We start from the raw sequence: 15,191 nt of genomic DNA, 5'->3' as shown, positions 1-15,191 counted from the left end.
TCCATTGCCGCTACCATCAAACCTATCACTTCCATGCACTGCGCTATGGAAGGAAGAGGAACGGAATGAAGTATCCGACAAGAGTCTAGAAGTTTTGTTTTTCTGGCCTCTGTCAGAAAAATCCTCATTTCTAAGGAGTCTATTATTGTTCCCAAGAAGGGAACCCTTGTTGACGGAGATAGAGAACTCTTTTCCACGTTCACTTTCCATCCGTGAGATCTGAGAAAGGCCAGGACGATGTCCGTGTGAGCCTTTGCTTGAGGAAGGGACGACGCTTGAATCAGAATGTCGTCCAAGTAAGGTACTACAGCAATGCCCCTTGGCTAGAAGGGACCCTAGTACCTTTGTGAAAATCCTTGGAGCAGTGGCTAATCCGAAAGGAAGCGCCACGAACTGGTAATGCTTGTCCAGGAATGCGAACCTTAGGAACCGATGATGTTCCTTGTGGATAGGAATATGTAGATACGCATCCTTTAAATCCACCGTGGTCATGAATTGACCTTCCTGGATGGAAGGAAGAATTGTTCGAATGGTCTCCATTTTGAACGATGGAACCTTGAGAAACTTGTTTAAGATCTTGAGATCTAAGATTGGTCTGAACGTTCCCTCTTTTTTGGGAACTATGAACAGATTGGAGTAGAACCCCATCCCTTGTTCTCCTAATGGAACAGGATGAATCACTCCCATTTTTAACAGGTCTTCTACACAACGTAAGAATGCCTGTCTTTTTATGTGGTCTGAAGACAACTGAGACCTGTGGAACCTCCCCCTTGGGGGAAGCCCCTTGAATTCCAGAAGATAACCTTGGGAGACTATTTCTAGCGCCCAAGGATCCAGAACATCTCTTGCCCAAGCCTGAGCGAAGAGAGAGAGTCTGCCCCCCACCAGATCCGGTCCCGGATCGGGGGCCAACATTTCATGCTGTCTTGGTAGCAGTGGCAGGTTTCTTGGCCTGCTTTCCCTTGTTCCAGCCTTGCATTGGTCTCCAAGCTGGCTTGGCTTGAGAAGTATTACCCTCTTGCTTAGAGGACGTAGCACTTTGGGCTGGTCCGTTTCTACGAAAGGGGCGAAAATTAGGTTTATTTTTGGCCTTGAAAGGCCGATCCTGAGGAAGGGCGTGGCCCTTACCCCCAGTGATATCAGAGATAATCTCTTTCAAGTCAGGGCCAAACAACGTTTTCCCCTTGAAAGGAATGTTAAGTAGCTTGTTCTTGGAAGACGCATCAGCTGACCAAGATTTCAACCAAAGCGCTCTGCGCGCCACAATAGCAAACCCAGAATTCTTAGCCGCTAACCTAGCCAATTGCAAAGTGGCGTCTAGGGTGAAAGAATTAGCCAATTTGAGAGCATTGATTCTGTCCATAATCTCCTCATAAGGAGGAGAATCACTATCGACCGCCTTTACCAGCTCATCGAACCAGAAACACACGGCTGTAGCGACAGGGACAATGCATTTAATTGGTTGAAGAAGGTAACCCTGCTGAACAAACATCTTTTTAAGTAAACCTAATTTTTTATCCATAGGATCTTTGAAAGCACAACTATCCTCTATGGGTATAGTGGTGCGTTTGTTTAAAGTGGAAACCGCTCCCTCGACCTTGGGGACTGTCTGCCATAAGTCCTTTCTGGGGTCGACCATAGGAAACAATTTTTTAAATATGGGGGGAGGGACGAAAGGAATACCGGGCCTTTCCCATTCTTTATTTACAATGTCCGCCACCCGCTTGGGTACAGGAAAAGCTTCTGGGAGCCCCGGGACCTCTAGGAACTTGTCCATTTTACATAGTTTCTCTGGGATGACCAACTTGTCACAATCATCCAGAGTGGATAATACCTCCTTAAGCAGAATGCGGAGATGTTCCAACTTAAATTTAAACGTAATCACATCAGGTTCAGCTTGTTGAGAAATGTTCCCTGAATCAGTAATTTCTCCCTCAGACAAAACCTCCCTGGCCCCATCAGAACCATTATTATCAGCGTCGTCATGCTCTTCAGTATCTAAAACAGAGCAGTCGCGCTTACGCTGATAAGTGTGCATTTTGGCTAAAATGTTTTTGACAGAATTATCCATTACAGCCGTTAATTGTTGCATAGTAAGGAGTATTGGCGCGCTAGATGTACTAGGGGCCTCCTGAGTGGGCAAGACTCGTGTAGACGAAGGAGGGAATGATGCAGTACCATGCTTACTCCCCTCACTTGAGGAATCATCTTGGGCATCATTGTCATTGTCACATAAATCACATTTATTTAAATGAGAAGGAACTCTGGCTTCCCCACATTCAGAACACAGTCTATCTGGTAGTTCAGACATGTTAAACAGGCATAAACTTGATAACAAAGTACAAAAAAACGTTTTAAAATAAAACCGTTACTGTCACTTTAAATTTTAAACTGAACACACTTTATTACTGCAATTGCGAAAAAATATGAAGGAATTGTTCAAAATTCACCAAAATTTCACCACAGTGTCTTAAAGCCTTAAAAGTATTGCACACCAAATTTGGAAGCTTTAACCCTTAAAATAACGGAACCGGAGCCGTTTTTAACTTTAACCCCTTTACAGTCCCTGGTATCTGCTTTGCTGAGACCCAACCAAGCCCAAAGGGGAATACGATACCAAATGACGCCTTCAGAAAGTCTTTTCTATGTATCAGAGCTCCTCACACATGCGACTGCATGTCATGCCTCTCAAAAACAAGTGCGCAACACCGGCGCGAAAATGAGGCTCTGCCTATGATTTGGGAAAGCCCCTAAGAATAAGGTGTCTAAAACAGTGCCTGCCGATATAATCTTATCAAAATACCCAGATTAAATGATTCCTCAAGGCTAAATATGTGTTAATAATGAATCGATTTAGCCCAGAAAAAGACTACAGTCTTAATAAGCCCTTGTGAAGCCCTTATTTACTATCTTAAGAAACATGGCTTACCGGATCCCATAGGGAAAATGACAGCTTCCAGCATTACATCGTCTTGTTAGAATGTGTCATACCTCAAGCAGCAAGAGACTGCTCACTGTTCCCCCAACTGAAGTTAATTCCTCTCAACAGTCCTGTGTGGAACAGCCATGGATTTTAGTAACGGTTGCTAAAATCATTTTCCTCATACAAACAGAAATCTTCATCTCTTTTCCGTTTCTGAGTAAATAGTACATACCAGCACTATTTTAAAATAACAAACTCTTGATTGAATAATAAAAACTACAGTTAAACACTAAAAAACTCTAAGCCATCTCCGTGGAGATGTTGCCTGTACAACGGCAAAGAGAATGACTGGGGTAGGCGGAGCCTAGGAGGGATCATGTGACCAGCTTTGCTGGGCTCTTTGCCATTTCCTGTTGGGGAAGAGAATATCCCACAAGTAAGGATGACGCCGTGGACCGGACACACCTATGTTGGAGAAATATAGATCCAATGCTGTGCGAAAAGGAATTATATAGTGTTAAAAGGAATTTTATACAGTATATATAAAAAGTAATTTAATTTTATTAAATATATATAAAAATATATAAAAATTCATAGATTGCATTTCATTGTTAAAAAAGGGGAAAAAGGGTATTCTATTTTTTTTAATATATATATTTAATGAAATTAAATTATTTTTTTTATATATACTGTATATAATGCATTTTCACACTATAGAATTCCTTTTCACATAGTATTGGATCTATATTTATTCACTAAACTTCATCCGTCCTCAATACCCATCTGAGTTTTATTTATAGCCATATAACTTACTCTATTCACTCCTAGCCATATAGTTCATTTTAAGCTGTAAAAAGGGCCACAGATTTTAGCTTGATCCAGTTTCCCTGTTGAAACTGAGCTCTCTATCTTTTTTTGCCTGCACATATATGCCTCTTGTGATCGGCTTACAGATATTTTCCACTAGTTCCCAGTAGTGTATTGCTGCTCCTTCAAGAAAGGATACCAGCAGAATAAAGCAAAATTGATCATAGAAGTTAGAAAAATGTTTTACAATTGTATGCTTTTTCTAAATCATAAAATACATTTTTTGAGTTTCATGTCCTTTTCTTTTAGGTTTACAGACATTTCCTTCTATGGCTGTATCTATATCTACTGTTTGGTAGAATGCAGAAGTGCACAGTGATTATCTGCTGGAGAATACCCAGAAGCAAATAAGCAGCTGTAAAACAGTTGAAATACAATGCCTGTGTCTAAACACTGATAAGGGGGGGGTGGAGCCGACTACTCCAGACAGCATGGCCAAGTAATTTTGCTTATTTTTTATTTATTTTTTTAAATACTTCCCAGCCATTTTTTAAACAATTTTTGTATGCAAACTATTTTTACTTAATTAGCCCTTTTCGGATATACACAGATGTCAACATGTTTTATGGCACTTTAACTTAAACTTTACCTTAATCTTTCCTACTCACAATCAGGGACAGAGAAAAAACAGGCAATAAAAGACTGTCCAAACAAGGCTTTGGGGAACATAGGATTATCTAAAAGGGTTTCTATAAAGCCTTATTTGCACAGAGATAAATAGAAAACTAGTTCAAACATGGAGGAGCCCATAACTTTATAGAAACTATAATCTTTTACACTTAACATTTTCAATATTAAAACAGTTAGAATAATATGTAGATGTATATTTTACTATTATGTTAAGGCTAATGTTTGCTTTGAACCCATTACTAAGTCTACCATGTATTTACTGTTTAGTATTCATTTAATTAGGCATTCCATAGATCTAGTCATGGATGAAGGATAGTTCAGATTTACCAGCGCAAACTCAGATTCTCTTTGTTGTCTTCAGTGTTTGTAGTGCTGATGTCACTTGTCCCCAAGGTTTGCAAGCTTGTTCCCTCATGTGGCTAAGACAAATCTACAGAACTGAAGCCAGCACAGATTATCAGTGCACGCTGAACTGAAATCCTTACGTCTCATGTGACCTCTGTCTTAATTATAATCTTGCAGTCTGTCATTTAACACCCAAGTATTAGAGCGGTCTCTGAGGAGATCACCACTTCAGACAAAAACAAAGTTCAGTATCAAAATAAACTATTCACAATGTAATAAACCTCAGTAAGCAGAGTTTAAACTTTATAAACTAGCACAACTATAAAAAAGGAATTCATGTTACAAATATAAAAAGTAGTAGACATTCCAAGGACCACAAATGGGATAAGAAGTTAACTTTTATTTATGAACATGTGATTTTAGAGTTGTATAGCAGCTAATGAACAAATAAAGGCAAATTAATATTGCAATGAACAAAACTAAAGAAATTTTTGGATATTGGCATAACATAATTACATCAGATCACGTCAAATTCAATTCAGAAAATGATGTCACTTTATAAGGATCACTGATTTGGGGGGATAGAAATACATCAAATTCCCCATTGGAAGAAACAGAACATTAAATATGTCTAAAACATGTTGAGTAGACAAAAGTTATTACAAGGGTTAATATAAAGCAAAGTCCAAGAAAACAAAAAGAAACGGTGTAGTGAGGCTAAATAACCAGAGATCAGTGTGTCCCCTACTGATAACAGAATATGAATTAAAATCAAACTCTTAGAATATTACTGGTGGGAGAGAGTATAATATAAGTATAGGGGGGACCATTTATTTCCAAACAGAGCCAATTGTAAAAATGTAAAAAAAAACATTTGCAAGGCCCTTTAAACTGGTTGAAAGGGGGGGGGGGGTGTACAAGTTTAACAGCGCACTACAACTAGAATCAGGGACTTATAGTGTCTGCTTACCCCATTCTGTAGCAACTAATTCCCTTTATGGAGATCTGGGTAAAAAGGGGCAGATATGTTTTGCCAGTCCTGCAGGAAATGTGGGCGCTTAAGATAATGTTAGAGAAATGGGTGATTGTGTCAGCAAGGTCCTGATCCCTGCACTGACAATGGCCAACACAATGACGTAGGGAAACTCCCTTGCAGAATACATACATGAAGGCAAAGGAATGGAGCGCAGACTCAGGGCAATGGATATTGGGCAAATTCCCCCAGTACTATACATTTACCTAGGAATTTGTTTTAGCAAAACCAACTATTTGCAGACATCTATATACAATTATATCTATATGTATCTATATCTAGAACATAGATGATTCATATACTCTTACCAATTTAACCTGGAGACTATACCCTCAGTCTGGACTAGTTGCACTTACCAAAGCATGTTATGCTATTAGCTGACATGGGAAGCATATCTAACAAATGCTGAAGGGTAAAAATGTATTTACGCTGCGCTTGTATCTTTTGAGCGAGTCTTTACAGTGGAGGTTCAAATTAACAAACCTGCAGCCACAAATTTAAGTAGAAACGGCTTATTTTGCCTCTTTGCTACCTCAGAAGCGGAGAGATCAATGGCCATGACATTCGCTCATTGGGGACGATTGACATGCTCTGCTCTAATGCAATTTCGGGGCGGCATTGCAAAAAAAAGCTCAAGCAATGTTAACTTTTGCCACATCATGAAGGATGGCAAGTGGCAACTGCAGGTGGACAGGTTCTATGCACGAGCCTGTCTGCCTGTAATCAGGATACATTTGCCCCAAATTCTAGCTGCACTAGGGATTAGCCACAAATGCAAACAGAGGAATAGAATTTACTTATGGGGGCTTGATAAATAATGGGGCAAAGCTAACATGGTGAATACAAAAGGCAACCTAGTTCCACCTTGGGTAACTGCTGATAATTTGTAGCCATGTGTAGTGTTCACACTGCTAGTTTTAACAGCCGGCCAGCTAGATTTCCTGTGCACAGAGACCACAGTAGTGGCAATGATCGAGGGACAACAGCGCAATAGGGAACCCGTTTTAAAAGGATGATTTATTAATCTAAAGTATAGAATTTCCAGGCAAAGGACTTTAAAGGGACATTATACACTCATTTTTTCTTTGCATAAATGTTTTGTAGATGATCCATTTATATAGCCCATAAAGTTTTTATTGTAAAAAATCGTATAGTTTTGCTTATTTTTAAATAACATTGCTCTGATTTTCAGACTCCTAACCAAGCCCCAAAGTTTTATGAGAATACTGTCAGCTACCTACTCCAGCTTGCTCCTGTTTGTGTAAAGGGTCTTTTCATATGCAAAAGAAGGGGGGGGGGGGGAAGTGTCTTATTTCCCACTTGCAGTGGGCTTTCCAGCTACCTTTTTAACAGAACTAAACTGAGAGCTTCTAAGTAAGTTTTTAAACAGTTTTATACTGGATTTTTATATCGGTATCTGTGCATCTTATTCTTTATAGTAGTGTCTTTTACATGCAGGTATATGAAAATGAGTATACTGTCCCTTTAAGGAAGCAATTGCATGCACTTCTAAGTAAATGTACACACTGTTTTCATGGTATGCGCATAAATGTGTGTGCAATATATTTTATATATGAATATTTAGCACCAGGTAATCCCTGTATTTGGATTAAAAGGGACATTGCAGCCAAAATGTATGTATGTCTCTCTCACTATCTCACTTCAAGGCGTATTGAAGACAATTTGAATACAGTATCCCTTTCAATTTGATAAAAACCTGCATGTATCAGCCTATAACCTTTAAGGTGGTTTATTTAATAATAATTTTTTTAAAAAAGGCACGTTTCTCAGTAGGGATTAATTACTGGTAACAGTCCTACACTTAAGTGTTTTTTATACATCTGCGTTTCTATATATTATATACATAATTTATATGTATAATATAAAAATGTATATTTTATATACATATTTATCCAAAAATAACTCAACAGTGTTAATGTATAAGCTGTATAAACCGCCTGCCTCTAGATTATATAAAGGGATATTAACCACTAAATACATTTTATAAGCATAGTACTGAGGTTATTCCCCACCACCCTCTAGGCATGGGAGCTGCCATGTTGAAATCTATTATTGTGTTAGCACAAGTGCGGCAACTCTCCTTCAGATACCTGCAACATAACCTAGGTTACCAATGATTAGAGGGAGGTGCATGAAATGTATTTAGTGCTTATTGTCTACATATATCATAACGCCCATGAGAACACCATCTGTTTAGTTCTATTTGAATGAGATTGACTAGCATAAGTTTAATTCATAGAAACTATATGGGGCGATTTTGGTTGCAGAGGTCCTTTCAAAATGAACATGAGTAGCAGATGAGATGGCTGATGTATCCATGTGCAGAGAATAAAAGAAATACTAGTATACAACATCCCATGGTCTCTAAAATTTAGAATGGTCCAGCAACTGTATGGATGAAGCACCTACTAGCATAAGAATAGCTATACAACACACCTGAGTGTACTTAGGACTTATAGGATGATAAATAAAATGTGTAAATTAGAAATAGTTTTGACATGTGTGCAGAAACATTAAAGACTAAAAATTCCATCTTTTTTTTTTTTTAAATACAATTTTCAGGAATTCAACGAAGTTGCACAGCTTAGCACAGTTGCAAAATTCAACCTCTTAAAATGTGACGACGAGGAATGATCAAATTTTTTATTGCATTAAACAGTACAATAAACCTGTACAAACAAATGTTCTATTAATGACAACAGAACATGGCATGTTCACAAATGTGAAACACATGATCTGCAACTGATCATACAACTTCCTGCAATACAGGGGTTTAGTGTGTTGCATTCAATATGAAATACAGTGCATTACTGTGCACGCACTAAAATGAAGTGCAAATCAGAGCATAGAATCAGATCATATTTGGGATAAATACATGGTATTTACAACATTTCACAGGCTGATCAACAGGCCAACCCAAGAGGTATATAAAACGTAGCATAGAAACATTCAGTTACACGTTTACAGTTAAGAACAAGGAAAAGTTGGATTGTTGGGTTACATACTGGTTTTGACGGTCCACTCACTGGCTCAGCACGATTTCTAGAAGGCAAGAAAGCAAATAGCACAAAGTAATTAGAATGTCTGAAGAAAACAAAGTATACAAAACATTCTGCACAATGTCAGAATAATAGGGTGCAGCAACAACAACATCATATAAATACTAGTGTTTTAGGCGATAAAAACCAGCCCTCAGTGCAGTTGTTCGAAAGGGTTTACACAGAGACTTTTTAAAAGGGATAGTTCAAGTCAAAATTAAACTTTCATGATTCAGATAGAGCACAGAATTTTAAACACCTTTCCAATTTGTGCCCATTACCCAAATGGGCACAATCTTTTTATATGCACAGCTGGAGGCACCAACTCCTGCTGAGCATGTGCAAGATACGCACGTATATGCATTTGGTGAATGGCTGATTTGTCACATGATGAATTAGGAAGGAAAACGTAACCGACATGTCAGGGGAAAAAAAAACAAAAAAACAAAGTGATTCTGCATGGTCTCTTTATTGTGAGTTTATTGATTATGCTATTCTGAGTTTAGTGGTCCTTTAAAGCAGTGTTTCTCAACCGCAGCCCTCAAGTGTGGAATAATCAGCTGATGGGTGAGAGCAGGTTAGTTACCATGGTTACTGATCAGCTGATTATTTCACCTGTGCTAAAGTTCACATGGCCTGTTGAGGACCGCGGTTGAGAAACACCGCTTTAAAAGTAAGCTTGGCAATGATTTTAGAAAATAACTCAACTCTCCAAATAGTCTGAAATATGGTGGTAAGAGTTTTTTCTCCTCTTACCTGCACACAGGGCAAGTGCCGGAGGATGTGATGCCTTTGGCCTTTTCAAGGGATGGTGGAAACGCGAAGTACCACCTCCTATTTATTAAAACTAGGGAACTTGAGCAATAAATGTGATGTTCAGAACCACCATTTATTCACAGGCCTATTTGTTCCTACATAAGGAAGCAAGGGAACACTATGGCAAACGCAGGAAACAGGCAGAAGTGATAAAAATAGGAATACTTACATGACATATGTTTTGGTTGCAGTTTTAACACCTCCAATGGGAATTCTTCGGACAATGACGGATGAGTTTTTAGGGATCAGCGCAGTTTCATCAGTGTATTCTAGAAATAAAAAAAATTCTTAAAGGGACAGTCAAATCAAATGTAATTTTAAACAAACTTCCCAATTTACTTTTATCAACAATTTTGCTTTGTTCCGTTGCTATTCTTAGTTGAAAGCTATTTTACAAGGTTCATATGCTAATTTCTTAGACATTGAAGGCTGCCTCTAATCTGAATGCATTTTGACCACTAGAGGGCATTAGTTCATGTGTTTCATATAGATAAACTCATGCACGTGAAGTTACCCTGGAGTGAGCACTGAAGTTATAATTTGTATTTTCCTTCTTAATAAGGGAAGAGTCTACAGCTGCATTCCTTACTTGTGGGAAACATATACCCAAGCTCTAGAGTACGCAGAATGCTAACTGGGAGGGGGAAAAAAAGAGAGGCAGACCCTAATCTGAGGGCACCACAGCCTGCAAAACCTCTCTCCCGAAGGCTGCTTCAGCAGAAGAAAAAACATCAAACTTGTAAAATTTAGAAAAAGGATATAAGGAGGACCAGGTAGCTGCCTTACAAATCTGATCCATAGAGGCCTCGTTTTTAAGAGCCCAAGAGGAACCACTGCTCTTGTAGAATGAGCCGTAATCCTCAGGGGAGGCTTATGTCCCACAGACTATGCTAAACTGAAGACACTCCTCAGCCAAAAAGATAAGGAAGACGAAGAGGCCCTCTCTGACCCCTACTCTTCCTGGAAAATAGAACAAACAGCGAAATAAGTTAGTCTAAAATTCTATCGTGGCCTGAAGATAGAACTTCAAGGCACAAACCACATCCAGAATTATGTTATAAACGTTCCTTCGACAAAGAAGGATTAGGACATAAGAAAATAACCACAATCTCTTGATTGATGTGGCGAAAAGACACAACCTTAGGAAGAAAACCTAACTTGGTTCGTAGAACAGCCTTATCAGCATGGAAAGTCAGATAAGGAGGGACGCATTGCAAGGCAGCAGTCACAGATACTCTGTGCGCAGAAGCAATAGCCAGTAGAAAAGGAACCTTCCAAGACAACAATTTATTGTCTACTTCATGAGACAACAATTTATTGTCTACTTCATGCATAGGCTTCAATGGAGCCCATTGCAAAACTTTAAGAACAAGATTTAAACTCCAAAGAAGAGCATTAGTTAAACACAGGCCTGATCCTAGCAGAGCCTTAACAAAAGACTGCACATCTTGTGCAGTAACACAGGGCCAAAAACTGACCCCTCAGGGGACTAGCAGAAAAGCCCTTCTCCAGTTCATTCTGGAGAACAGAATAAGTATTTCCTCCACAACTTATGATAGATGCGACGAGCAACCAGCTTACAAGCTCAAATGAGAATAAAAACCCTTTCTTGGTTAGGACTAAGCGGTTAATGTCCACGTAGTCAGCCTCAGAGAATCTAGACAACGATGAACAGAGAGACCTTGGTCAGCAGATCCCCGATACAAGGTAACTTCCATGGAGGAGATGACATCCCCACTAGATCTGCAAACCATATCCTTTGCGGCCAAGATGGAGCAATCAATCACTGACGCCTGCTTGATTCAAGCCACATCACTAGGAAGTAGTGATAAAAGTCGGAAAGATAAATTAGATTGAACCTCCAAGGCGCCGCTAATGCATCTGTAAGCTCCGCCTGAGGATCCCTGTACCTCGTCCCATATCTGGGTAGCTTGGTATTGAGACTTCATAAGATCCTCCTCTTGCAAATCTCCGCAAACACCCGGGATGGAGAGACCATTCCCCCTGATGAAAGGATTGTCTGCGGAGGAAAAAATAAATAAATCGCTTCTCAGTTGTGCACACCCGGAATGTGGATCACTGACAGTGAATAAACGTGGGTCTCAGCCCACTCCAGAATCTGAGATACTTCCCTCATAGCTAAGGAGCTTCTCGTTCCCCCCGATGGTAGATGTAAGCCACCAAGGTTATATTGTCTGATTGGAATCTGATAAACTGGGACAAACCCAGCAGAAGCCAAGCCTTCATTGTATATTGCTGAAGATCCAAAATGAGATCAGGAGGGAGCTTTCCTCCTGAGTTTAAGGCCCTGTGCCTCCCTGGCACCCCAAACAGCTCCCCATCCTGACAGACTCGCAACCGTAGTCACAATCACCCAGGATGGTCTTAAGACTGACGTCCCTCAGGACAAGTGATCCGGACAAAAACACAGAGCGGTTCTCTCGATCAGATGTCCAGAGAAATCTGTTGAGACAGATCCGATGATCGCCGCTCCACTGCTTCAGCATGCGCAGTCTGAGGTAAAACCTGGCAAAGGAATTATGTCCATGCTGGACACTGGGGCTGCACGATTAATTGCAGACACGGTTTTAAACCGCGATTAATAGCTGTGGTTTAAAAACCGAGAGAGTACGCGATTTAAAAAAAAAAAAAAAAAAAACTCAGATCGTCATGAAAACAGATGGAGAGGGAGGATGAGAGGCGGACCAGTATGTGGTCGTGGGCGGACCTGAAAATGCCAGCGAAACAGCCATTTTGAAAGAGTTTGAAGAGTGTGTGGGAGCCATTTGGGAGTGGTGTGGCTGTGGTCAAGCGGTGAGCAATAGAGTATTGTACAAAAACTAAAGTGCCTTACTGACTTTTTTTTTTTTAACTTTTGTGACGCATAACTGAGTTTGATTACATTTTACAATATATTTTATTTATAAATGTTCATAAAGGGTTGCTTCTTGCTTGTAGGATGTATTGTGTAACCACAGCACAGGTAGCACTAGCTAATTTTATTTTAACTATTTTGTGGTTTGTACTTTTATGCTCCAAGAGTGTATTGGACATTGAGAAACATGTACAGTAGATTCTGTAGTGTTAAATAAACTTTTTCCACCCATATCGCCCAGCCCTACTGGACACCATAAGACCAATCACCTCCATACACCGAGCCACAGATGGCCTTAAGGAGGTCTGGAAAGCAAGATATGTTGAAGCTAGCTTGCAACGTCTCTGGTCCGTTAAAACAGGGCTTGACAAACCCAGTAGCCTGGGAGCCACTGGATCTTAGAATTTTACCCCTGGCTCCTAACTTTTTGGGTTATTCTCCATATATCTATATACAAATACAACTGTCTGGCTCCAAAATATTCTTACTGGCTCTGAATTTTTGATCACATTCGTCAAGCACTGCGTTAGAATATTCTCATTCTAATATAGTACCCATGAATTCTATATTGGTACTTGATACAAGAGAACTGGTCCTTGAGGACTGGTACGTGAAGGGAGCATCCTTCAGATCTATTGTGTTCATGAACTGCACTTCTTGAACGAGGGGAAGAAAGGACCTATTGTCTCCATCTTAAACGAGGGGACATTTAAAAACTTGTTTAAGCACTTTAGGTCCAGAATCGGACAGAAAGTTCCCTCCTTCGAGACCACGAAAAGGTTTGAATAGTATACCAAACCTCTCAATGCAATAGGCACCGGAACAATAACTCCTAAGAGGACAGATCCCGTATGCACCCCAGAAAGACACTCCTCCTTTCTGGTCAGGAAGACAGGAGAGAAAGGAGGAATCTGCCCTTGGAAGGTTGAGACTTGAAACCTATCTTGTAACCCTGAGCTATGACCTCCAGGACCCATGGAATCACATACCTGAACCAAGAGACTAAAAAGAGCGACAGACTGCCACCTACACAATCCAGAAGAGGACCGGGGACCACCCATTCATGCCAACTTAGACTCAGCAGGTTTGTTGCTCTGCTTGGATTTATTCTAGGACTGAGCCGGCGTCCAAGAGCTCTTGTTTTGCTCTGGCCTAGCGGAGGACTGCTGACATGGACTTTATCATAACGAAAAGAACGAAAATTGTCCCCTAGTTCATATTCACTTGAGGTAGGAGGGCACCCTTGCCCCCTGTGACCGTGGAGATAACCGAGTCAAGACCTGGATCAAACAAAATCATTCCCTGAAAGGGGAGGGAAAGAAATCTAGACTTAGAAGTCGTATCCGCAGACCATGACTTCAGCCAAAACCCGATGGGCCTGAACAGAAAAAGCTGAAGCAGTAGCGTTCAAACGAATAACCTGCATATTAGCATCACAGATAAAAGAATTAGCAACCTCAAGGTCTTAATTCTTTCCTGAAGAACGTCGAGGGGACCCTCCCCCTCGATCAAATCCTGTAAGGAGTCGCACCAATAGGTAACTTCTCCAGCAACCGCCACTGCCGGTTGAAAAACATATCCCGTATGTTGAAACATCTTTAACAGAGTTTCCATCTTTTATTCATGGGCTCCTAAAACAAAGATCTATCCTCATGCGGGATAGTAGTATGTTTAGCAATGGCTAAGATAGCGCCATCCCTTCTAGGGACAGAACCTCACAACTCCACAGAGTCCAGGATCGGGAACAATTTGTTAAAGGGAGAAGAGGGGGAAAAAGGAATCCAATCCGATTCATTCCTTATAATGTTCACCATCTAACAGGAGCAGGGAAGGATAAGCTACCACCCTGCCCTCAAACTCTATCCAATTTAGGAATCAAAGGTTCATTAGGCAATTTGGCCTCTGGAACCTCTGAATTCGCCAAAAACTTCCTTTAGAAGAAAGCACAAATTCCTAAACTAAAGTCTGGTTCCTCTGCAGCTGGAGGTTTAGAGGCAGCAGACTCCGACCCAGAATGTTCAAACTCTGAAGTCTCAGAAAGAACTTCATCCTCAGATAACCGTATCAGTTAAATCCAATAAAATATCTGATGTACTCTGGGAATGAGTGCAATATGTAACTTTCGCTTGCGCTTGGCAGGGCGAGGTAAAAGCATTAAAGGCCGCAGACACCGCCTTCGGAACTGTGCAGCAATGTCTTGTGAAAAAAAGGCCCCCTCCAGATGGAGGATCAGCAATGCTACGGGAAACTACATGTGTAGAGAGAGAAGAATGTTGGATACACACCACCTCACTGGGCGACAGCTCCTCAGTGGTGGACAGCTCAGTGGTATCAAACATGTTTGATATGATCACATTATCAAGGCATATGGAACATAATTCAGAGGGCAGATCTAAGGCCTCCTCACAATAAAAACACGAATTACTCTTTAGGAATAGAGGGAGTAGCCTCTAAAGTAACAGAATTCTCCTTCACTAGTGCAATACGCGGAGAACTATAGAAAAATAAATAAATCTTATGTTATTCACAAAAACAGCACTCTTATACCCCAATGGCTGGGGCATTTCCCCACCTCCTATGACCCAGACAGTACAGAGATTTATGACTCCTGATAAACACCCGGTCAGGAAAGAGGGAATGAAA

The 15,191-nt window shown here is 40.4% G+C and overlaps 1 protein-coding gene across 2 annotated transcripts in view; it reads right to left on the bottom strand.

Annotated features, from left to right (window-relative positions):
- Positions 1 to 15,191, bottom strand: part of RBBP6 (RB binding protein 6, ubiquitin ligase) — a 180,896-nt gene that overhangs the window by 132,512 nt on the left and 33,193 nt on the right. Inside the window, exons 2-3 of one of the 2 annotated variants that reach the window (XM_053695298.1) lie at positions 9,843 to 9,942; positions 8,825 to 8,861 (exon numbers count right to left, since the gene is read on the bottom strand). In XM_053695298.1, the coding sequence (XP_053551273.1) occupies positions 8,825 to 8,861; positions 9,843 to 9,942 (137 nt within the window). Of the gene's footprint in view, positions 1 to 4,747; positions 4,769 to 8,824; positions 8,862 to 9,842; positions 9,943 to 15,191 lie in introns of those variants that run through there. The other variant, XM_053695299.1, reaches the window with a different exon arrangement.

The sequence above is a fragment of the Bombina bombina genome, chromosome 11 (assembly GCF_027579735.1).
Source record: "Bombina bombina isolate aBomBom1 chromosome 11, aBomBom1.pri, whole genome shotgun sequence".
NCBI classification, from domain to species: Eukaryota; Metazoa; Chordata; class Amphibia; order Anura; family Bombinatoridae; genus Bombina; species Bombina bombina.
This window is presented reverse-complemented; position numbering and strand designations above follow the sequence as displayed.